The sequence below is a fragment of the Lepus europaeus genome, chromosome 19 (genome assembly GCF_033115175.1).
Source record: "Lepus europaeus isolate LE1 chromosome 19, mLepTim1.pri, whole genome shotgun sequence".
Lineage (NCBI taxonomy): Eukaryota > Metazoa > Chordata > Mammalia > Lagomorpha > Leporidae > Lepus > Lepus europaeus.
Genome location: NC_084845.1, coordinates 68,792,790 through 68,820,643, shown reverse-complemented (window position 1 = coordinate 68,820,643; position 27,854 = coordinate 68,792,790). Strand labels below are relative to the sequence as shown.

The 27,854-nt window shown below is 54.6% G+C and overlaps 1 protein-coding gene across 2 annotated transcripts in view; it reads left to right on the top strand.

The window, feature by feature from the left end:
* Window positions 1-3,059: 3,059 nt before the first annotated feature.
* Window positions 3,060-27,854, top strand: part of MBTPS1 (membrane bound transcription factor peptidase, site 1) — a 64,897-nt gene continuing 40,102 nt past the window's right edge. Inside the window, exons 1-4 of one of the 2 annotated variants that reach the window (XM_062177736.1) lie at window positions 3,060-3,168; window positions 18,622-19,115; window positions 19,723-19,980; window positions 24,987-25,190. In XM_062177736.1, coding sequence (XP_062033720.1) covers window positions 18,953-19,115; window positions 19,723-19,980; window positions 24,987-25,190 — 625 coding nt within the window. In that variant the 5' untranslated portion in view covers window positions 3,060-3,168; window positions 18,622-18,952. The remainder of the gene's footprint in view (window positions 3,169-18,621; window positions 19,116-19,722; window positions 19,981-24,986; window positions 25,191-27,854) is intronic. The other variant, XM_062177737.1, reaches the window with a different exon arrangement.

The window sequence follows — 27,854 nt, the reverse complement described above, 5'->3', positions numbered from 1 at the left end:
GTGCAGGGGCCCAAGCATTTGCGCCATCTTCTGCTGCTTTCCCAGGCGCATTAGCAGGGAGCTGGATGGGAAGAGCAGCCCGGGACTTGAACCTGTGCTCATACGGGATGCTAACTTCACCTGCCACGCCAGTGCTGGCCCCTAAGTTTGATTTCTTGATATCAGTCTCCATAGGTTTAGTAAAATGAAGATTTATTCATTGTATTTGCCAGCGTGGAGACTTGATTTGCCTTGAGCTGTTTCAGTTGAGTTGGGGGAGGACAGCTGGACTAGTGTGTTCAAGAAAGGAGTGGAAAGAGCGAGCAAATGAGAACCACTCACAGCAAGCCTTTCTGTTCTTTCCTGATAACATAAAATCTGGGCCCATTTGGGAACCAGAGGGACAGTCTCGACGTCACATTCCTTTCTGTCTTAGGACACACGGTCCCTGACTGAATATTTCAGATTGGGATTTTTTGGCTTTGCAGTGGTGTGAAAACTACACATTTGCTAGAAACCACGCTTGGAGCTTAGATCTTTTCCCGGCTTCCCAGCATACAGTGGAATCCTCACACTGGGCATGGCCGTGTGATCACAGTTACCATGGAGAGCCATCCCTGGGAATCTGCTGGGGGTTGGGCCTGAGACCTCCCCTTGGATCCTGGGATCCCACAGAAACTCAGATCCTGTCCATAAAATGCTCACAGCGTAGGCACCTCTGCTTGCACACCGCTCATCCCTTTCCAGATGGCCTGGAAGACCTTGGACACGGTGTCTTGTGAGTCGCTGCTGTGTTCTGTGGCGTAGAGAACAGTGACGAGGAAGAAGCTCGTACGCTCAGCACCGTGTCGTTCTCCCCAACTGCAGTCTGAAGCTGCGGGCGGTGAGGCTGCCCAGCTGCGGGTGCTGGGGGTGCGCTGAGCACTGCTCGGGCGGTCAGGGCTGCTCAGCGCTTTCTTCTTCTTTTCCTTTAAATATTTATTTATTTTATTTGAAAGTCAGACTTACAGCAAGAGATACGGAGACAGAGACCTTCCATCTGCTGCTTCACTCCCCAAATGGCCGCAGCAGCCAGGCCACTATGAATGCAGGAACCCCACCCTGGTCTCCCCCACGGGTGTCAGGGATCCAAGCACTTGGGCCATCTGCTGCTGCTTTCCCAGGCGCACTCACAGGGAGCTGGATCTGAAGTGGAGCAGCTGGGACTTGATCCAGCGCTCATGTGGGCTGCAGGGCCGCAGTGCCGGCCCCCACCTGACCGCTGCACTGCTGGTTCTGCTGTCTCCTGGGATGCTTGGGCAGAGTTCACGCCTTTTCTGAGCACCCTGAGAAATGTCCGGCTGCCAGGGTCCATGCTGCTGATGGCATGAAGACCTTGGAGGATGGTGAGGCAGGTGAGCGGGAGGCGGGCAGGGCGGCCAGAGCGGTGAACTCCTGAGCAGCTCATTGACGGTGGAGGTGGGTCTGTTGAAGCACGTGGATAAGGGAGATGGCTGCACGGGTACTCCTCCGGCCCGTCGTCTGGCTGGTTGCTGGTCTGAGGTCTCCATTCAGGACCATGTGGGGGTGAACGGCCTGGTCCTAGCACATCTGTGGCAGCCCAGGGCCATCTGCAGGCAGTGGTGCACACTGAGCTCAGCCAGCGCTCTCCTCCCGTGCAGCTCTGGGGGACCTGCGGCCCCACAGCGTGCCCGGGGCAGGGGCTGCCGTGAGTGGAGGTCTCCGTGGAGCAGCCCACTTAGGCACCATCCTGCCTGCACGCACGGCCTTAACGTCCACTTCCGAGCTCACAGAGGTCTTGCTGAAGCTCCCCCCGAGCACTCTAGGTGCTGCCAGCCGTGTGGGTCCACTAGGACCCCCAGGAGCTCTCTACTGGAGCAGACCCAGGGACCAGGGGGTCCAGCTGCACCACTGGCATTAGCCCTTAAAACAGCGTTTAGTCTGAATGAGGATCTTCCTTCCCAGGTAATTGCGATGCTGTGCTCCTTATGCGAAGCGGGAGTCCAGGAAGTTCAGCACCTGGAGGGGGACAGCCCTGGTGGCCGGCCCTCAGTGACCTCTGTGCCAGGAAGGGCCCCACGATCCTCTCCCCTGCAGTGGGGGAACAGTGTGCAACTCTCTGGTCGGCTGCTGCAAGGCCGTTACTCAGTGGCCTGGTTGTCGTCCCTGGACATGAAGAACCTACTCCAAGTTAGAACACAATGACCAGTCCTATTTAGGAGCCAATGCTGGGGCCGGCGCTGTGGTGCAGCAGGTTAACGCCCTGGCCTGAGGCTCCGGCCACCCATATGGGCACTGGTTTGAGTTCCAGCTGCTCCACTTCCTATCCAGCTCTCTGCTGTGGCCTGGGAAAGCAGTAGAAGATGGCCCGAGTCCTTGGGCCCCTGCACCCACGTGGGAGACCTGGAGGAAGTTCCTTGCTCCTGGCTTTGGATCGGGGCAGCTCCGGCCATTGCGGCCAATTGGGGAGTGAACCAGCGGATGGAAGACCTCTCTCTTTCTACCTCTCTGTAACTCTGTCTTTCAAATAAATAAAATAAATTTTAAAAAAAGCCAGAGTCACGCCGTGACGCCGGCATCGCGACCAGCTTCGTCTTGCTCTTACCGAGGCCCTCCAGGGCGCTCGTGCCCGGCACCCCGGCACCCCAAGGCGGACCGGGCAGGCCTCTGGCCAAGGCCCGCACGGGGCCTGCGGGAACCCCAGGAGGCGCCGGCCCTCGTCCAAGACCGGGGCGCGCTGGCCCGGGAGGACCGGCCCCGGGCGCGCGGGCACGGCGGATGTCCGCAGTGGGAGCTGCCCGGGCTCGGGGCGCGGGGCCAGGCGGGGGACCTTCGCCGAGGCCGGCCCTGGACCCGGCTCGCTCCGCGCCGGGGCGCTCGGGGCTGTGAGCCGGCTTCCCCGCCTCCCGCCCGGCACCGCGTTCCCGGCCCGGGACCGCAGATGTCGCGAGACCTCGCGCCCCGCCGGCCCGCGCCCTCGGCGTCCGGAGCGCGCACGCAGGCCCCGGGCGCGCGGGGCACGCAGGGCACGCAGGGCCGGCGGGCGGCGCTCCCAGCGCTCCCTGCGGCGAGCCGCTCGCCCGCTCGCGAGAGTTGGAAGTAAACAGCCCCGAATGGAGAGCCCAGGCGTGCTGGCCGCCGCCGCGCCGTTCCCCCGGGCCTTCCGGACGCGAGCCTGAGGCGGCCCAGGTACGTCGGACGCCCGCGTGCTCGGCGGAGCCGGCCGGGGCCCTCGGCGTCCGCAGCCCGCGGGCCGCGGCCGCTGTCCGGTCGCGCCGTTTGCCTGCGCTCGAGCGGGCCCCGAGCCCGGCCGGCGCGGCTCCAGTGCCGATTTGTTTTCCCCTCAGTCGGGTCGGGGCGCCCGTGGCAGGCCGTGCGGGTGATGCCGTGGGCCGACTCCAGGACCGGGGCGCGTGCGAGCCTGGAATCTGGCCTCCTCCCCGAAAACTGCTCCCGATCAACATTATTAAAAAAAATGAAAGATTCGCGAGACAGGCAGGGGGCTCCGTCTGCGCGCAGCCGGCGCCGGGCGGCCCCCAGGGCCCGCGTGGGTGTCGGGACCCGGCCCGCTGTGGGTCTGCGGCGGCGGGAAGCTGGGTCCGGCCCAGACGCGGGGCGCGGGGCGTGACCGCGTCCGCTTCGTTTGTCCGGGCTCAGCTCGTTTGTCCGGGCGCCGAGAGGCGGCGCGGGGAGACCCCGGCGGGAATCCTGGGGGCAGCGGCTCGGCCCTGGCTCCGGGGCGGCTTCTGCCGTCCGGGGCTCGGCTGATGCGTGCATCAGAGCGGGATTAAATACGAGCGGCACCCCCGGTTTTTAATTTGCGGAATCCCCTCCCCTTTTATGTAAATTCGTTGAAGTGACAGATTGAGGACCTCGTGGTTCACCTGTCCGGAGTGATGTGCCCCGCGGTTCTTAATGTTCCCACGTGTGGCCGTCATCACCACAGAGCTGCTTTTGGAACATTTCTGTCACCCCGAGAAGACCCCTGTGCCTGTTTCCAACCCCAGTCAGCGAGGAGGGGGGGAGAGGGGGAGGGGGAGGGAGGGAGGGAGGGGTCCTCATCCGCTGGCTCACTCCCCAGATGGCCACAACAGCCAGGGCTGGGCCAGGCCAGAGCCAGGAGCCCGTGGGTGCGGGGCCTGAGCACTTGGTCCGTCTCCTCTCCCAGGGGCATATGGAGCGGAAGTGCAGCAGCCGGGACTTGAACCGGCACCCGTGTGGGATGTGGACTTTGCAGGCTGCCGCTTAGGCCCCCCGGGCCTTGGGGCGGAGGCCGCCTTGCTGCCCTGTGGCTTGGGTGGCAGCCACCGTGCGAGTCCCCAGCAATCCGAGCAGCAAACCCAGGAGGCCCAGGGCTCAGGCGAACCGCACAGCTCCTGGCCGGGTCTTGAGCACCAGGGTGGGGTTGAGTGCTGGTTCTGTTGTGAGCTGTTCAGAGCAGGGCTAGGCCTTGTGTTTGCCATTTGGACAGGGGATTGAAGACACCGGTTTCCTGCAGTGTTGGCTGAGTCAGGTTAGGGAGCGGATCAAAACAGGCCGGTTTCTCCTTCCTTGATTCCTAACCCTGGCATTGTCTTTTTGCTTGAAGATGGATTTAAAGCAAACTGAGGGCGGTGTGAAGTCCGGGAGGGCCTCACGCGTGGTCGGGCTAGTGCCAGGAGGCCAGGGCGGATACGATGGGGCAGCAGCAGCGGCAGGCAGTGTAGACTCAGGTTCTCACTGGGCACGCACCAGGCTGCATTGTTGGTTTCTTTTTTTTTTTTAAAGATTTATTTATTTATTTGAAAGTCAGAGTTACACAGCGAGAGAGAGAGAGAGAGAGAGACAGAGAAGTCTTCCATCCGATGCTTCACTCCCCAGGTGGCCGCACAGCCGGAGCTGCACTGATGGGGAGCCAGGAGCCAGGAGCTTCTTCCGGGTCTCCCATGCAGGTGCAGGTACAGGGGCCCAAGGACTTGGGCCATCTTTACTGCTTCCCCAGGCCACAGCAGGGAGCTGGACAGGAAGTGGCTCAGTCAGGTTTAAGAATACACTTTTAGGTCATCGAAGAAGGAAGGATGTACTCTTCTCTGAAGGGAGGAGAGAACGTCCACTTTGCTCATGGCTGTGTCCAAATCCCGACGGGGTCTATGGTCACAAAAGGCTTCCACAGGGCAGCCCATGGCAAGAGCCTCAGGTGATCACTGACGTCTTAAATGAGAGTGTCAGGTGATAAAGGAACAGAAGTCACTGCACTGCGCCCCATGTAGCATCTCCGTCCTCACTGAGTTGTGCTATGAGAATCCACTGAAATTTTGTCCCCAAACTGTGCTCTCTATGTTGTGTGTGTGCCTGTGTGTGTGTGTGCAAACTTGAAATCTAAGCTTAGCATGGAGTTGGTCCTTTGTATATAAAATTAAACTAAAAATGAACCATACGAAGAAGGAGATGGGAGATGGGGAGGAGGGATGGGGGGGGAGTGGTGGGTATGGGGGAAAGAACCACTGTATTCCTAAAGTTATATGTATGCAAAAATGCATTCATTGTGGGGTGAACCAACGGAAAAGGAAGACCTTTCTCTCTGTCTCTCTCTCACTGTCCACTCTGCCTGTCCAAAAAAAAAAAAAAAATGTTACAGGGAAAAAAAGAATACACCTTTACCTTAAGGTAGTGTGTCTGGCATTGCCTAAATGTTAGCCTATTAAACAGCGGTAATGCAACCAAGTATGCAGATAATTTTGAAGGGGGTAGTTTTTCAGCCAACTTTTAATTAAACTGAATAGCACCCTTCCATGACCTGAACAGAACCCAGTCTTCTCTGGAGTTAGTTGAGTAGCTGGTTGTTAAAAGGCAAGGCATAGCTGCACAGTTAGATGATTATTGGGGAATACAAGTCATTTCCTCTCATGTTCTTTTTTCCAAAAAAATAATTTCAGGTCTGTTTTAGACCTGTAAGTGTAACCTTCTTGTTACTCTCTTTTATGGACATTATGAGAGGAAGAGCCCAGGCTATCGGGTAGATCAGCTGCTCGCCGCAGTGGAGCGTTCCTGTGCCTTGTCTCCCTTCTACCCAGACACCTCAGCAAGTCCTCCTGGTGCCTGTCGCTGGAACTGTGTTTTCCATTCAGTATCTGACCTCAGATCTAATTTTGATTACACCTGTATTCAAGTTTTTATCATACTTACAGAAAATCCACAGGTGTGGAGATACCATCTGTTAGGACATGCCTTTGTGTGAGAAGATAGCCAAGTCTTCTCCATGGAGAATCAGTAGAGATGAAACGCATTCCGCACCCGGTGGATTCAGCCGCAGTGCGAGGAAGCCCTATGGGAAGGTGACACTGGAAGTGACAGGCCTGTTAGAGTGGACAGCTAGAAGTGGACTGTCCAGCCGGTGTCTTCCTTGGCTGGAAGGGAGCTGCCAGCCAGGAGTTGAGAACAGTCGGTGGGAGGCCGGTCCCTTTAAGCCCTATTGAGTGTACAAACAACATTAAAGGAAATGTATCAGCTCTTTCATGGTCAGCAGAAAATTGTGAGTTGTTTCAGAATATTACAAAAAGGTTTACTGAAGTATTTAAATGATACATGTCTATCTAATTATAAAAGTAACATTCTATTTGTAAAATATAAAAATAGAATGAAGAAAATGATCTATAATCATGAATGAAAGGTAGAACCACTATTGATTACTATTTTGGTGTGTGTCTTTCGGTGGTATTTTTTCCTGTGCATAGACACATTTTTAAAAGTCAAAATCTGTATCCTGTGCATAAGCTGTGTTACTCAGTGTCTTCCTCCTCCTCTTCCCAGATCCTGTTGCTGCTATAACAGATTGCCACAAATGTGGCCACAGACCACCGATTTCCTACCTCTCGGTCTGGGCGTGGAAGTCCAGGATCCGTCTCCCTGGGCTCAGTGAAGGTGTGGCAGGGCCGCTGGCCTGGGGAGGCCTCAGGAGAGAACCTGTCCTGGCCTTGTCAGCTGCTGGGGGCCGCCTGCGTCCCTGCCGATGCACCTCCCCCGGTGGAGACCCTTGTCGCTGTGCCTGGCCTGCTGGGTGATCTCGGGTCCCTCGATAGCCACCCCTGGAGTCTCCCTGGCCACGGAAAGTGACGTCGTGGGTTCTGAGGACAGGGACTTTCTTTGCCTTCCGTGGGATCCTCATTTGTGGTTGCCCTGTGGCCTTCCCTGGTGTGGGAGACCCAGTCTACAGGCTCTCCCAGGTAGGGTCTCCCAGTCCACTCCCTGGGATGTCAGCCGTGGCGTGCATTCACACTGACGTTCCCGGGGGGGACTGCGCACGGCAGGCTCCTCCCTCGGAATGTGGCCCCCGGAGCCGGGCTGCTCCCCCTCCCTGGCCCTGGTCCCCAAGCAGTGGCTTAGCTCTCCTGGGCTACAGTTTTCTCATGTGGACAGGTTATTGTGAGGATTAAATGAGCTCATCCTTGTAAAATACGTAGAAGCCTGCCTGCCACAAAATAAACGGCGAGTTAGTTTTTTATTACTGAATTTACTAGACTCAAAGTTTTTTATGTCCATTTTTTTTTAAAAAGTTTAACCTTTTGAATAAAGATTTATTTTATTTAAAAGGCAGAGTGACCAGGAAGGAGACACAGAGAGAAGAAGTGATCTTCCGTCTGCTGGTTCACCCCCACATGGTCGTGGTGGCCAGTGCTGGGCCAGCAGCTGCCTCTGGGTCTGCCGTGTGGGTGGCAGGAACCCAAGTACTTGGGCTGTCGTCCAGTGCTTTGGGCAGGGAGCTGGGTGGGAAGTGGAGCATCTGACTCAGACTGACGGCCTAGCTCCCTGCGCCTCAGCACCAGCCCCCGTCCATGTCTAAGAGTTCTAATACGTATTGGCAAATTGCCATTTCAAAAGGGTGTAAGAATTTTTAAAAAATACTTGCCAGTGACTTCTGGGGTACTTTATTGCATTCGTTGAATTCTGAAGCATGGTTTGCATTATATATCAGGTTCTTCAGTTTTTTTTCTGTCAAATGTTATTAGATTTTTATAATGTAAACCAGAGAAACAGGTTAAGTTTGACAGAAATTTACAGTGAATCTTTTCAATAAATATGCTGGGGGCTAGTGTTGTAATTGGGTGAAGCTGCGACCTGTGATGCCGGCCTCCCGTGGGGGCACTGGTTCTAGTCCCAGCTGCTCCACTTCCATCTCAGCACTTTGCTGCCACACTGGGAAAGCAACGGAGGATGGCCTAAGTGTTGGTCCCCTGCCACCCCTGTGGGAGACTGGGTTGCAGTTCTAGACTGGCTTTGACCTGGCCCAGCCCTGGCTTTTGCAGCTACTGAAGGGTGAACCAGCGAGTTTAAGGTATCTGTCTCTCTCTCTCTCTCTCTCTCCCTCTTTGTAATTCTGCCTTTCAAGTTTAAAAAAAGAGAGAGAGAAAAATCTTTCGATTCCTTAGAGTGAGATGTGTCGATGCCCCTCTGTATCCAGGTGTTCTGTATCCTTGGATTAAACCAGTCGGACTAACAGTATTTTCTTTAAAAAAAAAAAAAAAAAAAAAAGCGTGCAGAACACGCAGCCTGTCTGTTCTTGTCATTCTGCAAGTGTTTCCGTACGTTTTGATCCACTGTAAGCTGGATACGACTGAAAGCAGGGCGGGGAGCGCGTGGCCCAGGGGCCGTGGACGGCCTGCAGGATCATGGGCTCCGACCTGCCGACAGCATGTGAGATTCAGTTCACCTCTAGCAGGCTAATTTGTAGGTTGACAGCTTTGTGCAGCCTGCAAATCACGCCATGCATATCCACGTGGCCTTGGCAGAAGAAAGGTTTCTCGCCCAGATTTAAAGTAACACGGGAATGCGCGTAGGTTCTATACAGATGCTGTGTTGTTCTACGTGAGGGACTTGATGTGTGAAGATCTGGGGGTCCTGGAGGAAGCGCCCTGGGGGACTGTGATTATCCTGGTTAGCTCAGCCCCACCTCTTATGATATTTGTAAGTTACCTTGAACAGTGCACAGGCCTTGATTTCCTTCACCTTCGGATTGATTCAAGCTGTACATCTTTGTCAGGAAGCTGGAGAGGTGATACCTGGCTGTTCCCAGGGCAACTGCTCACTAGGCCCAGGTCCTGTATCCTGGTGCTGGGTAGCTTGGGTAGTCCCCAAGTGAAAGGTGAGGGGTGAAGAGGCACGTTGAGACTAATACCGCATTCTCCAGAGAGGCAGAGTGACAGAAGGAAAGACAACACACACACGCACACACACGCATGCACACTTGTGCACATACACACCCTCACCCTCTGTCCCTGGTTTACTCCCCTGGTGCCACAACAGCCGCGGCTGGACCTCCATGGTGGGCGATGGGAATGCAGCTCCTGGGCCATCATCCATCTGCCGCCTCCCGTGTTGTGCTCTAGCGGAAACTGAATTGGCCGCGGAGTGGATCCAGTTCCAGGCGCTCCAGTATGGGATGCTGGCGTCCCAAGCATGGCTTAACCTGTTGTGCCACAGTCCCCACTCCTGTGAGTTTATTGTGCTTGTGTCCTTGTGGGCTCCTGTTTCCTATTTTATTGAGTAGGTTAGGGTCTCAGATTTGGCCAGTGGGAGCCCCTCCAAAGTGACATCTGTGTCACCTTTGACGTGTTCCCATCATTCTGTAGGCAGTTCCTTACTGTGGGGTACAGGAAGATGTTCCAGATGCATCTTGTCCTTACCTTGTCCAGCCTGTAGCCCGCTTTCTCTGAAGAGCCTGGTTTCATGTCTTGAAGAATGGCATTTAGAAAGCCATATCAGGCTGGCACTGTGGCGCAGCAGGTTAACGCCCTGGCCTGAAGTGCCGGCATCCCACATGGGTGCCGGTTCGAGACCCGGCTGCCCCACTTCCGAAAGCAGTAGAAGATGGCCCAAGTCCTTAGGCCCCTGCACCCACGTGGGAGACCCAGAAGAACCTCCTCTGGCTCCTATCTTTGGATCAGCGCAGGTCTGGCCATTGCGGCCAATTGGAGTGTGAACCATCGGATGGAAGACCTCTCTCTCTCTCTCTATCTCTGCCTCTCCTCTCTCTGTGTAACTCTTTCAAGTAAATAAATAAATCTTTTTAAAAAAAATTAAAAAAAAGCCAGATCTGGGGCCAGTGCTGTGGTGTAGCGGGTAAGGCTGCCGCCTGCAGTGCTAGCATTCCCATATGGGCACCAGTTCAAGTCCCAGCTGCTCCACTTCTGATCTAGCTCTCTCCAGTAGAAGATGGCCCGAGTCCTTGGGCCCCTGTACCCATGTGGGAGACCAGGAAGAAGCTCCTGGCTTCTGGCTTTGGAACGGCACAGCTCCAGCTGTTGCAGCCAGTTGGGGAGTGAACCAGTGGATGGAAGACCTCTCTCTCTGCCTCTCCTGTATTTATTTCTATACATCTGTTTATTTGTATTGAAAATCTAGAGTTCATCCAAATACTTCAGTTTCATTCTGATACCGGATGGTTATTCAGTTTTTCCGTTTTCGTATTTATAGTCTCTGACAGTAAGGAAGTTGCCTCTGTTATCTGTAAAGTACCTGTTACTGGACCAAATTGGTTTTGTCTGGATGTGTGGCCTTTGGCCCATTGCCTGGGCCGTCGTCTTCCCCACTCAGTCTCTGACTATGCACATGCCTGCCTCACCTTGCTCAGACTGCAATACCCCAAACGCCACTGTGGCTCTCCTACCTGTCCCCAGCACGGTGGCTCAGAAGTAAAGAGGCCACCGTGGCTCTCCTACCTGTCCCCAGCACGGTGGCTCAGAAGTAAAGAGGCCACCGTGGCTCTCCTACCTGTCCCCAGCACGGTGGCTCAGAAGTAAAGAGGCCACCGTGGCTCTCCTACCTGTCCCCAGCACGGTGGCTCAGAAGTAAAGAGGCCACTGTGGCTCTCCTACCTGTCCCCAGCACGGTGGCTCAGAAGTATAGAGGTGAGGAGGCGAGGGGAAAGGCTTCTTTTTACAACGTGCGTCTCTGGTTGTCTGACGTGTGTGCCTGTCTGTAGGCATTCTTTGTTTAACCTCTGCTTCCTCTAGATGACAGGCCTGTCCCGGAGAGGTGCTCCCAGGTTGCACTATCCTCTAGATGACAGGCCTGTCCCGGAGAGGTGCTCCTAGGTTGCTCTATCCTCTAGATGACAGGCCTGTCCCGGAGAGGTGCTCCCAGGTTGCTCTATCTTCTAGATGACAGGCCTGTCCCGGAGAGGTGCTCCCAGGTTGCTCTATCCTCTAGATGACAGGCCTGTCCCGGAGAGGTGCTCCCAGGTTGCACTATCCGCTGGGAAGCATCCAGGAGCAGTCGCTGGCCCAGCTGCACAGATGTGTTGCACATTGGAAGCTGCAGTCTGTGCTTTCAGAGCCCCACAGGAGGTGTCAGTGGGGACAGGGTGGTCTTTCCGCAAACAAGTTCGCGTGTACAGGGTTGGGAATAGGGACCCAGGGCCCCGGGCTTTTACTTGCCTCGAGCCCTTTAGTTTTCCTCAAAGGCAGTTTGTATTTTGAAGCCTTATTCTTGGCTTGGGGAGCTATGAAACCTCAGGCTCTGTTACAGTTTTTGAGCCATAGGTCTATCAAAGTGGTGTATTTTTTGTTTATTTAAGATTTATTTATTTGAAAGACAGAGTTAGAAAGAGATTGAGATCTTCCATCTGCTGCTTCAGTCCCCAAAGGGCTGCAACAGCTGAAGCCAGGCCAGTCGAAGCTGGGAGCCAGGAGCTTCTTCTGGGTTTCCCACGTGGGTACAGGGTCCAAGCACGTGGGCCATCTTCCACTGCCTTCCCAGGCACATCAGTAGGGAGCTGGATCGGAAATGGAGCAGCTGGGACTCAAACCAGTGCCCATATGGGATGCCAGTGCCGCAGGCGGTGGCTTTACCTGCTGCACCACGATGCTGGCCCCAGAATTAGGTCTTCAAGCCTGGCTTTTCGTGTGCCTTCTGGAACCTAAGCAGCTCAGCTGGATGAGACAGCGGGAGGTGTCTCCCTGTCCTCCTCTCAGCCTTGCTGTTTCTGACTCTGGGTTCTACGCTTGCGGCTGTCTCCTCCTGGCCGCTGGTGGCCCTCGGGTGACAGGTTGGTACCGTGCAGTCTGGTGTACCCTCAGGTGACAGGTTGGTACCATGCAGTCTGGTGTACCCTCAGGTGACAGGTTGGTACCGTGCAGTCTAGTGTACCCTCGGGTGACAGGTTGGTGCCGTGCAGTCTGGTGTACCCTCGGGTGACAGGTTGGTACCGGGCAGTCTGGTGTGGCCCTCGGGTGACAGGTTGGTACCGTGCAGTCTAGTGGCCCTCGGGTGACAGGTTGGTACCGTGCAGTCTGGTGTGGCCCTCGGGTGACAGGTTGGTACCGTGCAGTCTGGTGTACCCTCAGGTGACAGGTTGGTACCATGCAGTCTGGTGTACCCTCAGGTGACAGGTTGGTACCATGCAGTCTGGTGTACCCTCAGGTGACAGGTTGGTACCATGCAGTCTGGTGTACCCTCGGGTGACAGGTTGGTACCGTGCAGTCTGGTGTGGCCCTCGGGTGACAGGTTGGTACCGTGCAGTCTAGTGGCCCTCGGGTGACAGGTTGGTGCCGTGCAGTCTGGTGTACCCTTGGGTGACAGGTTGGTACCGTGCAGTCTGGTGTGGCCCTCGGGTGACAGGTTGGTACCGTGCAGTCTGGTGTGGCCCTCGGGTGACAGGTTGGTACCGTGCAGTCTGGTGTGGCCCTCGGGTGACAGGTTGGTACCGTGCAGTCTGGTGTGGCCCTCGGGTGACAGGTTGGTACCGTGCAGTCTGGTGTACCCTCAGGTGACAGGTTGGTACCGTGCAGTCTGGTGTGGCCCTCGGGTGACAGGTTGGTACCGTGCAGTCTGGTGTACCCTCAGGTGACAGGTTGGTACCGTGCAGTCTGGTGTACCCTCAGGTGACAGGTTGGTACCATGCAGTCTGGTGTACCCTCAGGTGACAGGTTGGTACCATGCAGTCTGGTGTACCCTCGGGTGACAGGTTGGTACCGTGCAGTCTGGTGTGGCCCTCGGGTGACAGGTTGGTACCGTGCAGTCTAGTGGCCCTCGGGTGACAGGTTGGTGCCGTGCAGTCTGGTGTACCCTTGGGTGACAGGTTGGTACCGTGCAGTCTGGTGTGGCCCTCGGGTGACAGGTTGGTACCGTGCAGTCTGATGTGGCCCTCGGGTGACAGGTTGGTACCGTGCAGTCTGGTGTGGCCCTCAGGTGACAGGTTGGTGCCGTGCAGTCTGGTGTACCCTCAGGTGACAGGTTCGTACCGTGCAGTCTGGTGTGGCCCTCAGGTGACAGGTTGGTGCCGTGCAGTCTGGTGGCTTACTTGTGCGTTGGTGTGGCTGTTTTCTGGAAGAGGCCAGAATTGCTAAGCCTGTAGTCTTTCTCACTTGCACACGCCTCCTTGTGCTAAATCTTTTTTTTTTTTATTTTTGACAGGCAGAGTGGACAGTGAGAGAGAGAGAGACAGAGAGAAAGGTCTTCCTTTGCCGTTGGTTCACCCTCTAATGGCCGCTGCGGTAGCGCACTGCGGCCGGCGCACCGCGCTGTTCCGATGGCAGGAGCCAGGTGCTTATCCTGGTCTCCCATGGGGTGCAGAGCCCAAACACTTGGGCCATCCTCCACTGCACTCCCTGGCCACAGCAGAGAGCTGGCCTGGAAGAGGGGCAACCGGGACAGGATCGGTGCCCCGACTGGGACTAGAACCCGGTGTGCCGGCGCCACAAGGCGGAGGATTAGCCTGTTGAGCCACGGCGCCGGCCATGTGCTAAATCTTTCCTCTTGTTCGTCTTCTCTTGACCTCCCTGTGTGCTGTGTCAGTTGTCTCCTCGAGGAGAAGGTGCTGGATTGCCGGGACCCCTGAAGCCCTGGCCTCCCACCCTGATGCTAACCCTAAGTCTAGTGTGTTCAGAACAGAGCCCTGCCAGCGCCCCCAAACCAGCATCCTTGCTGTTTCCCCTGCGTCAGTTAGGCGCAGGCTCCGCTGGTCTGGGGGAAGAGCCATGCTGATCCCCCCACGTCTGTTCATGGCACTCCGCCAGCTCTGTCTTCAGGTCTGAACCTGGTTCATGAGCTCTGTCACCTCCCGCCCCTGTGGTCCAAGCCAGCGTCTCCTCCTCGCTGGTTGTTTATGCACAGGAGCCTTCCAGTGGATGCCTGGCTTCTGCCTGTGTCCCCTCCCAGCAGAGGCCCGAGCAGTCGGTGTAAAATGTACTGAGCTTGTGTCGCCTGTCTGCTCAGAACTGTGCTGGAGGGCTGTCCCTGGTCTGTCTCCCCAGTCACTGCTCACCTCCTACTGTCTGTCTCTGCACTGTGCCACAGCCACACTAGCCTGTCCTCACGCATCCTAGGCACCTTCCTTGCCTCTAGGCTTTTGCACTTCTGCCCCTGGACAGCAAGGCCAGTTTCCCACTTCCTGCAGTTTCCTTCTCAGAACTCTGCTAAAACCTCAGCCCTCCGCCATGTCCTCGTCTCTCCTTTCCAGATCCAGTGTGTGTCACCAGCGGAGCACTGTGTATCCCTGTCCTGCGCCGGAAGTCAGCTCCCCAGGGCAGAGTTTTCCGCCATGTTTTCTTCACTGCTTTCTGTGCCTGGGGCGCTGCCTGGCGCGTGGTGGTCACTCCGGCTGGCTCGCACTCCTCGTGTTGCAGGGAGACGTCTTTATTTGCGTGTATCCCATGTAGCCGCTTCAGCTCCTCCCCGCAGACCTCCCGTTCTGGGTGGTGCTGCTCCTGGTGCGCAGCGTGTGTTTTCCTGGGATCCTTGTGCCGCTCTGCTGGCCCACGTGGCCCGGATGCTGGAAGTGCCAGCTGCAGTGGCACCACAGCCCACAAGGACCTTGCTGTCTCTCAGCGTCCCGGCGCTCTGTGTCTGCCTCTCCCGTGGCGTTTTCCTTTCCTGTGTGTGTTGAGTTTGTGCAGCACCTGGAGTGCTGTGTCCCTGACTACTGAGAGCCTGTGTTGGCCCTGCCGCACCTGGCAGAGTCTTCAGACACGAAGCTTTCTATAAAATTGCATGAATTAGTAAGGTCGAATGCCTTGTGATTCTTGCCTTCTTGGTGTCCTGTTTTCCATAAAAAGTTTATTTTTTTTCTACAGAGGCAAACTTCATATAAATATCACTTTAGTGATGTTTTTCCTTTAAAATTTCCCACACCTGGGTGATTGTTTGGCCCAGCAGTTAAGATGTCTGATTCGCATATCACAGCGCCAGGGCTTTCTTCCATTTTCCTCCTGGTTTGGGTTCTGTGTTCCAGCTTCAGTCTCGTCCAGTTCTGGGCATTGTGGATGTTTGAGGAGTGAGCCAGAAGGTGGAAGTGTGCTGTCTCTGTCCCTGTCGCTCTCTGCTCTCTGTCTCCTGCCTCTAAAATAAATGAAAAACTATTTCTGGGTTTTTTGTTTTTTTTTTTTAAGATTTTATTTATTTGATGGGGCCAGCACCGTGGCTCACTTGGTTAATCCTCGGCCTGCAGCGCTGGCATCCCATATGGGTGCTGGGTTCTGGTCCCGGTTGCTCCTCTTTCAATCCAGCTCTCTGCTGTGGCCCAGGAGGGCAGTGGAGGATGGCCCAAGTGCTTGGGCCCCTGCACCTGTATGGGAGACCAGGAAGAAGCACCTGGCTCCTGGCTTCAGATAGGCGCAACACTGGCCATGGTGGCCATTTGGGGAGTGAACCAACAGAAGGAAGACCTTTCTCTTTCTCTCACTGTCTAAAACTCTGTCACATAAAAAAAAATAAAATAAAAAGATTTTATTTATTTGAGAGGTAGAGTTTCATAGAGAGAGAGAGATCTTCCATCTTCTGGTTCACTCCCCAAATGGCCACAACATCTGGAGCTGGGCCAATCCAAAGCCCAGAGCCAGGAGCTTATTCTGGGTCTCCTACTTGAGTGCGGGGTCCCAAGCACTTAGGCCATCCTCCACTGCTTTCCCAGGCCATCAGCAGGGAGCTGGATCAGAAGAGGAGCCGGGACTCAACCAGCACCCGTAAGGGATGCCGGCACTGCAGGCGGCAGCACCAGCCCCTATTTCTGGTATGCTCTGCCTTAGTTGTGAGAGCATGTCCAAGTATCCCTTCCACATATGCTGTGTTATGATGTAAGTTCACTGTGTTTACTTGCAAGTGAGTTATTTGGAACAGGTTTAATTGAGGTTTTAATCCTCTTAGCTCTAAGATTCTGTCACTGGATTGCTCACTAATGACTATTTTGTAGCCTTAAATATGTTACCGATTCTTTAGCTTGAGGCAAAAGAATTTTAAGCAATTTTTGTTCATTTTTTCCAACATTCTATATTTGAGAGAGAGACACAGAGAACTCCCATTTGCTGGTTCGCCCTCCTCCCCCCCCCCCAAAAAAAAAAAAAAAAAAAAGATTTGGCCCTGGACCCAGGCATTGAGCTATGAGATGGGCAGCCCATGTGGGCACTGGTTCATGTCCTGTCCAGCTCCCTACCAGTGGCCTGGGAAAAAGCAGCAGCAGATGGCTAAAGTGTTGGGGCCTTTCACCCACATGGGAAACCTGGGTGAAGCGCCTTGCTTCGGCCTGGCCCAGATGATGTGGAAGCATGTAAGGTTAGTTCTAGAAACCAAAACCTTGTTGCTTTGAAAAATCAGTTTCTGTATCTGGTGGCCATCTGGGAGTGAACAAGCAGATGGAAGATTGTCTCTGTAACACTTTCAAATAAATAAAATCTTTAGGCCGGCGCCGTGGCTTAACAGGCTAATCCTCCGCCTTGCGGCGCCGGCACACCGGGTTCTAGTTGGTCGGGGCGCCGGATTCTATCCCGGTTGCCCCTCTTCCAGGCCAGCTTTCTGCTGTGGCCCAGGAGTGCAGTGGAGGATGGCCCAAGTCCTTGGGCCCTGCACCCGCATGGGAGACCAGGAAAAGCACCTGGCTCCTGGCTTCGGATCAGCGCGATGCGCCGGCCGCAGCGGCCATTGGAGGGTGAACCAACGGCAAAAAGGAAGACCTTTCTCTCTGTCTCTCTCTCACTATCCACTCTATCTGTCAAAAAAAAAAAAAAAAAAAATCTTTAAAAAAGCAAAAATAAAAACTTGGCCTAATTGAGTGAGAGACCATTTAAATCATATGCTGTAGCCCAGGGACGTTCCCCCAGAGGTCGCTTGGTCTCCATTCTTGGGTGCCTGGCTGTGGCCAGTGTCCAGGCTCCCTGGCAGGCTTCAGGCGTCCCCTGTTCCCTCTCTGCTTGGGGCTTCTCTGAATTTTCTGTCTTGTGATTGAAGTCCTGGTTGTTCTTGCCTGGAGATGGGCGTGGCTGGAAATTCCCTGTGCCCCTTGAGCTCTGGTCTTGCGATCTTCTCCAGGCCAGCGCTAGACATATGCCTGTTTTTTCAGCATCTTTTGTTATAACAGCAATTAAAGACCACTTTTTTAAACTTTAATAAATTCGTTAGGCAATTTTAACACCTCACAGTGCTTACTGCGTTGTGGAAGCATATAAGGTTAGTTCTAGAAACCAAAACCTTGTTGCTTTGAAATACCAGTTTCTGTCAGAATGGTGAATTCAACAGCTTGGCTTAGCTCGTGAAATGTGGCTAACTCCGTCCGAGTTTTATTAAAAAGCAAGCAAGCAAACAAACAAAAACAACCACAGGCGGCAGTGGACAGACTCCTGGAGGAGTCTCGCTGTCTGGGTGGGCTCTGCAGCTTCCTCCGCCCGCCCCCTCTCCTCCAGGCCGCACTTGCCGCCGAGTGCTCACGCTGTGTGCTCACGAGGGACCTGAGGGGCCTGGCATTCCGGGAGCCCTGCCGGCACGGCCAGGAGGGAGACAGGCTGCTCTTCTCCCAGTTAGCGGGTTCACTTCACCACGTCTGGGGGTAAAGTGGTGGTAACACCGAGTCGGCGGCGAGGAAGGGTCTCCGTGCTTTTCTCCTGGAGCTGCAGAACGTGTTTCAGACTGAGTCGTTGGCAAGCACAGTGTCGTGGGAGAAGGTGCTGAACAGCACTCACGGAGGGGCAGGCTTACCCTGGGGCCTGGAGCTGCCTGTCACAGAAAGACACAGAATCTGAAGTGGAGGCCGGGCAAAGGCTCGTTAACCCCGGGGCTGTGAGTCCTTCACTTCGGCTGCTGGGATGCTCAGAGCCAACGTGCTTCGTATTCCTGATGTAGTCTCTTGTCTTTAGTTTTTTCCACTTTCCTCATTTGTTTTCTCCTGTTGCATTTTTGAGATGGTCTTAAAACTTTTTCCCTGAGGGCCAGTGCTGTGGCCATAGTAAGTTTAGCCTCCACCTGCAGCACCAGCATACTATGGGCTCCTGTTCAAGTCCCGGCTGTTCCTCTTCTGATCAGGCTCTCTCTGCTGTGGCCTGGGAAAGCAGTGGAAAATGTCTCAAGTCCTTGGGCCCCTGCACCTGTGTGGGAGATCCAGAAGTTCCTGGCTTCTGGCTTTGGATCGGCTCGGTTGAGGCCATCTTGGGGGTGAGCCAGCAGATGGAAGACCTTTCTCTATAACTGCCTCTCAAATAAATAAATAAATCTTTAAGGGAAAAAACCCCACGTTTTCCTCATGAAGTAGTAAGGAATCAGTACATGCAAATGGAAGCCTGTGTTGCATGGTCGTGTTGCACACGGCCGGGGTGGCTTTCTGCCCCGTCCCCTGAGCAGCAGGTGTAGCTGTCCTCCCCCGCTGTGTCCCTGTGTCACTGTGTCCCTGTGCTCTTGCTGTTGCAGAGGTTGGCTGCAGAGTGACTAAGCATCAGCACCCTTGGCCTTGGTTCCGTGGTGCACATGGAGCTCAGGACTCGGTTGTCTCGGCCCCAGTGAGGACAGCCCTGCGCCCAAGATGGAGAAGAAACGGAGAAAGAAATGAGAGCCCGTCTTGTGGCCTGGCCTTGGGAGGCCATGGGACTGACCTTGTGCTTGCGGTGGACCAGACTGTGAGGTGGCTGAGCGGTGACGTCACCGCTGCAGCTCTGCCTGCGGCAGGAGTTCTCTTCTGATCGAGGAAGAAAAAAGTACAGTTTGAATTTATGCGATTTTCTGACCGCATTCACTTAGGACCATGAAGCTTGTCAACACCTGGCTGCCTCTGCTGGTGGTGTCACTGTGTGGGAAGAAGCATCTGGGTGACACCCTGGAAAAGAGATCCTTTGAAAAGGCCCCGTGCCCTGGCTGCTCCCACCTGACTCTGAAGGTGGAGTTCTCCACGTCGGTTGTGGAATACGGTAATGACAGCGCCTTAAATGCTAGGCCCGCCACCTGTGGTTTTTAGAATTACTGAACAGGAACATTATCTTGTGCCAAAGAGCAGTGCCCTCTTTTCCACAGTAAATTTCAGATTTCAGAGGGGACGGAAGCTGCACAGCACACAGATGTTGACTTTGCTTACTTTCTGTCCCAGCGGAGCTCACTGGTGTAGAATAGGGAGTCGGTGTTCGCAGTCACTTCCCCAGCCTGGCTGTGGAGCCGTGCCGCTGTGTGGCTGGGGTGTATGGGGGGCCCGGAGGGTGCAGGTGCCAGACGCTCATGTGTACAGCCCAGGCGACCACACGGGAATCACTCTGCCTGCACTCCATGCTGGAGTTGTGATGTCTTTACAGGTAAAGGACAGCTGACGGAGCGTTCGATTCTGAATGGCTTTTTTCTGTTTGAAACACTTAGGTGTTTTCCAAACTTCTGTACATGAATTTGAACTAGTCTTTTTGTTTTCTGCTCTTTTTTTTCCCCTGTGGACATTAAGATACGTAATTTTTCTTCTACCAGTGGAACTTTAGAGCTGATATACCCCGTGTTGTGTGTACATAAATTCTTGTTTGTGATTATTGATTTCAGAATATATTGTGGCTTTCAATGGATACTTCACAGCGAAAGCTAGAAATTCATTTATTTCAAGTGCCCTGAAGAGCAGTGAAGTAGACAATTGGAGAATTATACCTCGAAACAATCCATCCAGTGACTACCCAAGTGATTTTGAGGTGATCCAGATAAAAGAAAAGCAGAAAGTGGGGCTGCTAACCCTGGAAGATCATCCGAACATCAAGCGGGTGACCCCTCAGCGGAAGGTCTTCCGTTCCCTTAAGTACGCTGACTGTGAGTACCGAGGTCTCCTGTGTGTCCCCCTCGCGTGCAGGGTGGTGAGGAGTGGTCAGTGCCTGCCTGCGTCCCTGTGTCCTGTTCACCAGCTGGGAAGCTTCCTGGCAGAAGTTCCTCATTTTTATTGTTTAAAGAAGCTTCGTATTGTCCTCGTAGGAAAAAAACTCTAGGGCTTGCCTTGCAGGGTGAGGGTGATGCCCGGGGGCCGAGGGGCAGGGTGGGGGTGATGCCCGGGGGCCGAGGGGCAGGGTGGGGGCGATGCCGGGGGCCGAGGGGCAGGGTGGGGGCGATGCCGGGGGCCGAGGGGCAGGGTGGGGGTGATGCCCGGGGGCCAAGGGGCAGGATGGGGGTGATGCTGGGGGCCGAGGGGCAGGGTGGGGGTGATGCCGGGGGCCGAGGGGCAGGGTGGGGGTGATGCCCGGGGGCCGAGGTGCAGGGTGAGGGTGATGCCCGGGGTCCGAGGGGCAGGGTGGGGGTGATGCCGGGGGCCGAGGGGCAGGGTGGGGGTGATGCTGGGGGGGGCCGAGGGGCAGGGTGGGGGTGATGCCCGGGGTCCGAGGGGCAGGATGGGGGTGATGCCCGGGGGCCGAGGGGCAGGGTGGGGGTGATGCTGGGGATTGAGGGGCAGGGTGGGGGTGATGCCCGGGGGCCGAGGTGCAGGGTGGGGGTGATGCCCGGGGGCCAAGGGGCAGGGTGAGGGTGATGCCCGGGGGCCGAGGGGCAGGATGGGGGTGATGCTGGGGATTGAGGGGCAGGGTGGGGGTGATGCCCGGGGGCCGAGGTGCAGGGTGGGGGTGATGCCCGGGGGCCGAGGTGCAGGGTGGGGGTGATGCTGGGGGCCGAGGGGCAGGGTGGGGGTGATGCTGGGGATTGAGGGGCAGGGTGGGAGTGATGCCGGGGGCCGAGGGGTAGGGTGAGGGTGATGCTGGAAGGGGCCGAGGGGCAGGGGGGGGTGATGCTGGGGGGGGCCGAGGGGCAGGGTGGGGGTGATGCCGGGGGCCGAGGGGCAGGGTGGGGGTGATGCTGGGGGGGGCCGAGGGGCAGGGTGGGGGTGATGCTGGGGGGGGCCGAGGGGCAGGGTGGGGGTGATGCCCGGGGGCCGAGGGGCAGGGTGGGGGTGATGCCCGGGGGCCGAGGGGCAGGGTGGGGGTGTTGCCCGGGGGCCGAGGGGCAGGGTGGGGGTGATGCCCGGGGGCCGAGGGGCAGGGTGGGGGTGATGCCGGGGGCCGAGGGGCAGGATGGGGGTGATGCTGGGGATTGAGGGGCAGGGTGGGCTGTTTGTTCTGTGGGAGCTGATTCCCCCCCAGCTCTCTGTTGTGACCCGCCACAGCCTGAAGGGTAAAGCCATGCCTCTGTGTGCTCTTACTTGGCTTTGGCTTCTCTGAGCGCGTCCTTTTATTTCTTAAGGTGCTCTTGGAAAAACGTCTTTTCTTTGAGTCATTTTTTTGTCTCCAAGCCTCCTGCCCCGAGACGTGATGGCGCAGTCAGTACTATCTCCGTTGTGACTGTGCAGCTGTGAGGACGGGCAGTTTTCCCCTCTCAGCTCAGGCCTGTGTCTCCTATGTCATTACAACTGGCTAATTAAATAGAATTTATCCTCAAATAATAAACGACGTATTTATTACATGGTGTTTTCCAAAGCATCTGTATTACCAAAGAAAAGATTATTTCCTGTTTATCATAAGACAGGTTAACTAACACATTGCTGCTGCTTTTTTTTTTTTTTTTAAGATTTATCTATTTATTTGAAAGAGTTATACAGATAGAAGGAGAGGCAGAGAGAGAGAGAGAGAGAGAGAGAGAGGTCTTCCATCTGCTGGTTCACTCTCCAGTTGGCCACAATGGCCGGAGCTGCGCTGATCCAAAGCCAGGAGCCAGGAGCTTCTTCCAGGTCTCCCACGTGGGTGCAGGGGCCCAAGGACTTGGGCCATCTTCTACTGCTTTCCCAGGCCATAGCAGAGAGCTGGATTGGAAGAGGAGCAACCGGGTCTTAAACCGGCGCCCATATGGGATGCCAGCGCTGTATGTGGCAGTTTTACCTGCTGTGCCACAGTGCCTGCCCCAACATATTGCTTCTTGTAATGTTTAATGTCATTTCTTTCATTGGATGGAAGAAGAAAGAAGTGTTGCTCTTCTGTGTCGTCTAGGCCTGGGAGCTCCTAAGGTTTTACTGCATCAAAACACACAGAGCAGCAGGCTCACTGCTCTGCACAGCACCACACAGCTGTTCCCCAGTCAGCTGCAGGACGCAGGGGTCTGACTTCTTCAGACCTCCCTTTTGCTCATCCAGATGTTCTGTGTCATTTTTCTCCTTGAAAAACAGTAGCATCTCAAAATGATCCAGGAGGATAAAAGCCAGTCTGACTTGGTGAAATCAGCCAGATGTGTATGTGGTGCCATTTGACTTGGCTGTACGATTTGACTTGATTTGATTTACCTGAAAGAGCTGTAGACTGTTCTGGGGAGATGAAAGAGAGCCTGCTTGCAGCACAGGTGTCCACAGCACCTCTGCTGTGTCTCTGTCAGACGTGAGTCTGCCTCCCCTGTGGGGAAGTGCGTTACCTGCCCATGGGCCCACTCCTCTGGCAGTTCGCCGAGAGCTGCTCATGGATAGAATGGATGTAGCACCACCTTCCTCCCCAGGTTCTCCTGGAGACACAGGGAGTCACACATGGGAGGAGAGCTCAGCTGAGTTTTCAGGAAGTTATGTGTTAAATAGGTCTCAGCTCTTAGTGGTAGAAGGATTTGCTTCCCCATGAGCTAAAGAACCTGTGTCACTTTGGATCGCGTCTGCCTGGTGCTGTCCCGCATGCTGTGAGATGGAGCTGATCTGTTTGCCACATGACAGTGTTTAAAGATATGCGGGGCTGGTGCTGGGCCCTGCCGGTTAGCCTGCCCCCATTCATGTGGGCACTGTTCAGGCCCGGCTGCAGCACTGCTAGTCCAGCTCGTGCTGATGGCCTGGGAAAGCCTCGGAGGGTGGCCCAGGTCCTTGGGCTGCTGCACCTGTATGAGAGATCTGGAGGAAGCAGCCATTTGGGGAGCGAACCAGCAAATGAGAGGCCTCTCTCTCTGTCTCTGTAATGCTGCCTCTCAAATAACTAAAATACATCCTAAAAAAAGAGAAGATGCTATGCAGAGGTCTGTCGTTCGGGTGTTCGGGGAGGCCATGCTGTCCCCTTCGGGGGTTCCTTCTGTCTTAGAACTCCCTTTTCTCCCCATGGCTCCTTGGGTAACGTGACTTAGTCCCCTCACCATGTCAGTTGTTTTCCCTCAGATCCATTTCAGTTCTGCGCTGTCCTTAAGGTGTGAAGCCCAGAGCTGAGTGTAGGGTTCCAGGTGCATTCTGGCCTGTTGAGGGCACGGTGGAACAGACTTGCTGCTGCTCTCAGTCAGCAACTGCAGTGCTGGCCCTGCTGTTGACCCAGAGACCAGAACCAACAGGGGAATTCCAGGGCACAGCGATTCAGTTGCACTGTGCAAAGAATGACTCCGTGGGGTTGGCTTGACTGCGCCGGGTCCCGGTGCTTTCGTGGGTGTGGCCTGGGACGGCTGGAATACAACGCAGAGCAGTTGGCCTTGGAGACGGCGCTGGGTTTCTCCAGGCTGCTGTTGAAGCTGGGGGGGAGTGTGATTCGTTCTCCTTACAACGTGAGCTTTGAAAGGTAAAGGAAAAGGTGTTTCTTTCCCCCTCAAAATAAAAGGAATTTGCAGGTAGTAAAACTCATCCTGTTAAGAGTACAGCTTGGCGGATTTTGGCAGCAGTATATATAAGGTATGCAGCCATAAAATCAGTATCGCAGAATAGCTCTGGCCCCTCAGAAACCCCCTCCCCGCTCCTTTGTTTTTGTTTTCTGAAAGGTGGAATTCTAGTAGATGAGATTGTTGAGTCCAGTGTACACTTTTTTTTAAGGATTAATTAATTTTTAAAAAAGATTTATTTATTTTATTTGAAAGGCAGGATTACAGAGAGGGAGAGGCAGAGAGAGATCTTCCATCTGCTGGTTCACTCCCCAGATGGCCACAAAGGCCAGGGCTGAGCCAGGCTGAAGCCGGGAGCCAGGAACTTCATCCAGGTCTCTCAAGTGGTTGTAGGGGCCTAAGGACTTGGCCATCCTCTGCTGATTTCCCAGGCATATTAGCACGGAGCTGGATTGGAAGTGGAGCAGCCAGATCTTGAACCAGTGCCCAGATCGGATGCCAGCACTGCAGACGGTAGCTTTACCCACTACCCCACAGTGCCAGCCCCTTAATTTGTTTGTTTGAAAGGCAGAGTTACAGAGAGAGGAGAGACAGGCAGACCTTCCATTGTCTGGTTTACTCCCCAAATGGCAGCAACGGCCAGGGCTAGGTCAGACCAAAGCCAGGAGCCAGGCCCTTCATGGTGTCCCACGAGGGTGGCAGGGGCTCAAGGATTTCAGCGATCTTCCACTGCTTTCCCCAGCAGCATCAGCAGGGAGCTGGATTGGAAGTGGAGCAGCTGAGACTCGAACTGGCGCCCATGTGGGTTGCCAGTGTCACAGGCAGTGAGTTAACCTGTGTCACAGCCCCGCCCCCCAGCATCCACTTTTTTAAAAGGTCCCTTTGCTACATGACCAGAGATGTCTTCAGTGGGTTATGTATCACGGGTTTTCCTCTCCAGGAATCTAGGACTGTAAAACTTCATGATTGGTTAGTAGCAGTTTTCCTGAAACTGTTTTTCCCCTTCTTCTGCATCAGTGAGAGCAAACGGATGATGAAAAGCCAGGTTTCAATGTCACAGTTGGCTTAAGTTCTTAAACAGTCATTTTGTCTTTCTTTATCTGCTTTACCGTGGTTAAACAGGTTTAAAGAACTATCCGGGAATTATATGAGTAAGTAATACCCTGTACTTAGGACAGCACTGAGACGATTCTCCCAGAAAAGGGAGAACATCGCTCTTCCTTGAGGTCAGGTGACCGTCTGCTGCCAGCTGGGTGCCGTGTGTGTGTTCTTCCGTTCACCGTTGTCTTCCTTCACCCTAGCTGACCCCGTCGTGCCCTGTAACGAAACCCGCTGGGGCCAGAAGTGGCAGTCGTCGCGTCCTCTGCGGAGGGCGAGTCTCTCCCTGGGCTCCGGCTTCTGGCACGCCACCGGCAGGCACTCGAGTCGACGGCTGCTGAGAGCCATTCCACGCCAGGTGGCTCAGACCCTGCAGGCAGACGTGCTCTGGCAGATGGGGTACACAGGTGTGTGACACGGTGTGTAGACTGGAGTGCACCGAGCCTGTCTCCTGGGGTGCCTGGGGCCCTGCGAACATCTTCTTGCTTTCTGTTGGCCTGGGTGAGGTCCACTGCACTGGGCATCTGTTTCTGAGGCTTTTCTGACTGCAGTCATTCTCATCTTTTGTTATCATTTCTGAAATCAGAAGCGACAGATTGGAGCATTTCTCTTAGTGACATACAGTGAACGAACTGCCCTGCAAGTGTCTCTAGTATCTCAGGAAAGAGATCGAATTTAAACTTGGGGGCCTGGTTTTGAGCAGGTTCGTGAAAATTAGTCTGTGACTTGGGATTGGTGCCCTGTGTGAGCAGTGACTTGGCCACCGCCACACTTGCCAGTCGGCACTGCCGGGACGCCCCCTACTGAGGGTCACGGGAGAGCACTCCTCTTGTCCTGGTGGGGGTGTCTGTCCTGGCCCTCAGAGCCCAGCCTGCTGCTGTCGCCCCGGGTGTCCCAGGTTGTTCAGGTGTCTGGTGTCTGCCCAGGTCTCCCTGACTCAGAGACCGTGGCTTCCCTTAGCCCCTGCCCTTCAACATCTCTGCGATACGTGAATACATGACACTTGGATGACTGACGTTTAGACGAACGGACTGTCTCCTGCTGGTGTTATCTATTGAGAGTAAGGACTCTTTCACAGAACAAGCCCCGTGGTCACCAGGGAAGCGTTTGTATCCCCCAAATCAAACGGTTTCCAGTTCTGTGCGTGCAGTTTTAGAAAGCAGCAGTTATTTTAGACTTAGTACAACAGTGGTGCTGTGTGAGAATAGGATCTGTGATCATTGCCTTAGCCAGCTGTTAGTGCAGGTTATCTGTGTTTCTTTCTAGATGTTTTCTAGAATTTCTTCTTTTTTAAACAAATTTACTTATTTATTTATTTGACAGATAGAGTTAGACAGTGAGAGAGAAAGAGACAGATCTTCCACCTGCTGGTTCACTCCCCAAATTGCTGCGACAGCCAGGTGTAGGCCAGGTCAGAGCCAGGAGCCCGTGTGGTGATAGGGTCCCAAGCCCCCAGGCCATCGCTGCTGCTTTCCCAGATGTGTAAACAGGGAGCTGGATCAGAAGAGGAGCATCTGGGACGCAGTGCTGCTCCCATATGGGTTGCCAGCACCACAGACGGCAGCTTAACCCACGGTGCCACAAGGCAGCCACTCTAGAGTTTCCAAATCCAGCAGGCAGTCGTATGGCACATTGCTGCCAGTGGCTTGAGGACAGTATGTGCAATGACTCATTATTTTAGAAAAGCGCGTTCTGTTTCCAAGGTGGCGTTTAGAACCGCAGCGTTGGTGCTCAGGTATGAAGCCAGTGAAGGTGCGGTTGTACCATAGAGGGAACAGTCTGTTGCTGAGTGCACAACTTCGGAATGTTGAAAAACGATGGGGTTTGCGTTCCATGAGGAGCACAGTTTACAGGACTAAAACTTCCTCAGTTTTCTTTGTGCTAAACATTTAGATCACGTTTCAAACTGTATAGATCTGGGGTAAGATGCTGTCGGTTCCTCGGTTCCTCTCCCATTTGGAATGAGGGAAAACAATTTAATTTTTATATTATACTTAATTTTTTAAGACAATATAAGTCCACTGTACATGTTTCTCAACTTAAGGTTTGCATAGCAGACTTTTTTTTTTTTTTTTTTTTTTGACAGGCAGAGTGGACAGTCAGAGAGACAGAGAGAAAGGCCTTCCATTGCTGTTGGTTCACCTTCCAATGGCCGCCGCGGCTGGCGCGCTGCAGCCGGCGCACCGCGCTGATCCGATAGCAGGAGCCAGGTGCTTCTCCTGGTCTCCCATGGGGTGCAGGACCCAAGCATTTGGGCCATCCTCCACTGCACTCCCTGGCCACAGCAGAGAGCTGGCCTGGAAGAGGGGCAACCGGGACAGGATCGGTGCCCCGACCGGGACTAGAACCCGGTGTGCCAGCGCTGCAAGGCGGAGGATTAGCCTAGTAAGCCACGGCGCCGGCCTGCATAGCAGACTTTTAATAACCTTGAACACTATCTGGTGAAACAGTTTGTGTTCTTTTTTTCCAGAATTATATATTGTGAATGTTAAAATGATTTCCTAGTGTTTTGTCTATAAAACTGTATCAGTGTTCTTGATGGTTCATTGTACAATTTTGAAGCTTTCTACCTGTATATAGAGGACTTTAACGAGGATCTATAAGTTACTTCATGTACTCTTTTTTTTTTTTTTTAAGATTTATTTATTTATTTATTTATTTGAAAGTCAGAGTTACACATAGAAGGAGAGGCAGAGAGAGAGAGAGGGAGGGAGAGAGGTGTCTTCCATGCACGGGTTCATTCCCCAGTTGCAGCCGAAGCTGTGCCAATCCGAAGCCAAGAGCTAGGAGCTTCTTCTGAGTCTCCCACGCGGGTGCAGGGGCCCAAAGACTTGGGCCATCTTCTACTGCTTTCCCAGGCCACAGCAGAGAGCTGGATCGGAAGAGGAGCAGCCGGGACTAGAACCGGCGCCCATATGGGATGCTGGCACTGGAGGTGGCAGCTTTACCCACTGTGCCACAGCGAGGGCCCCGTGATTCTCTTCAAACTGTGATCAACCCTGAGTGTTGCTTACGTTTGTGTTCCTGCTGAGCAGTGTTAAGTAAACTGCTGTCCGTGCCAGGAGCAGGAG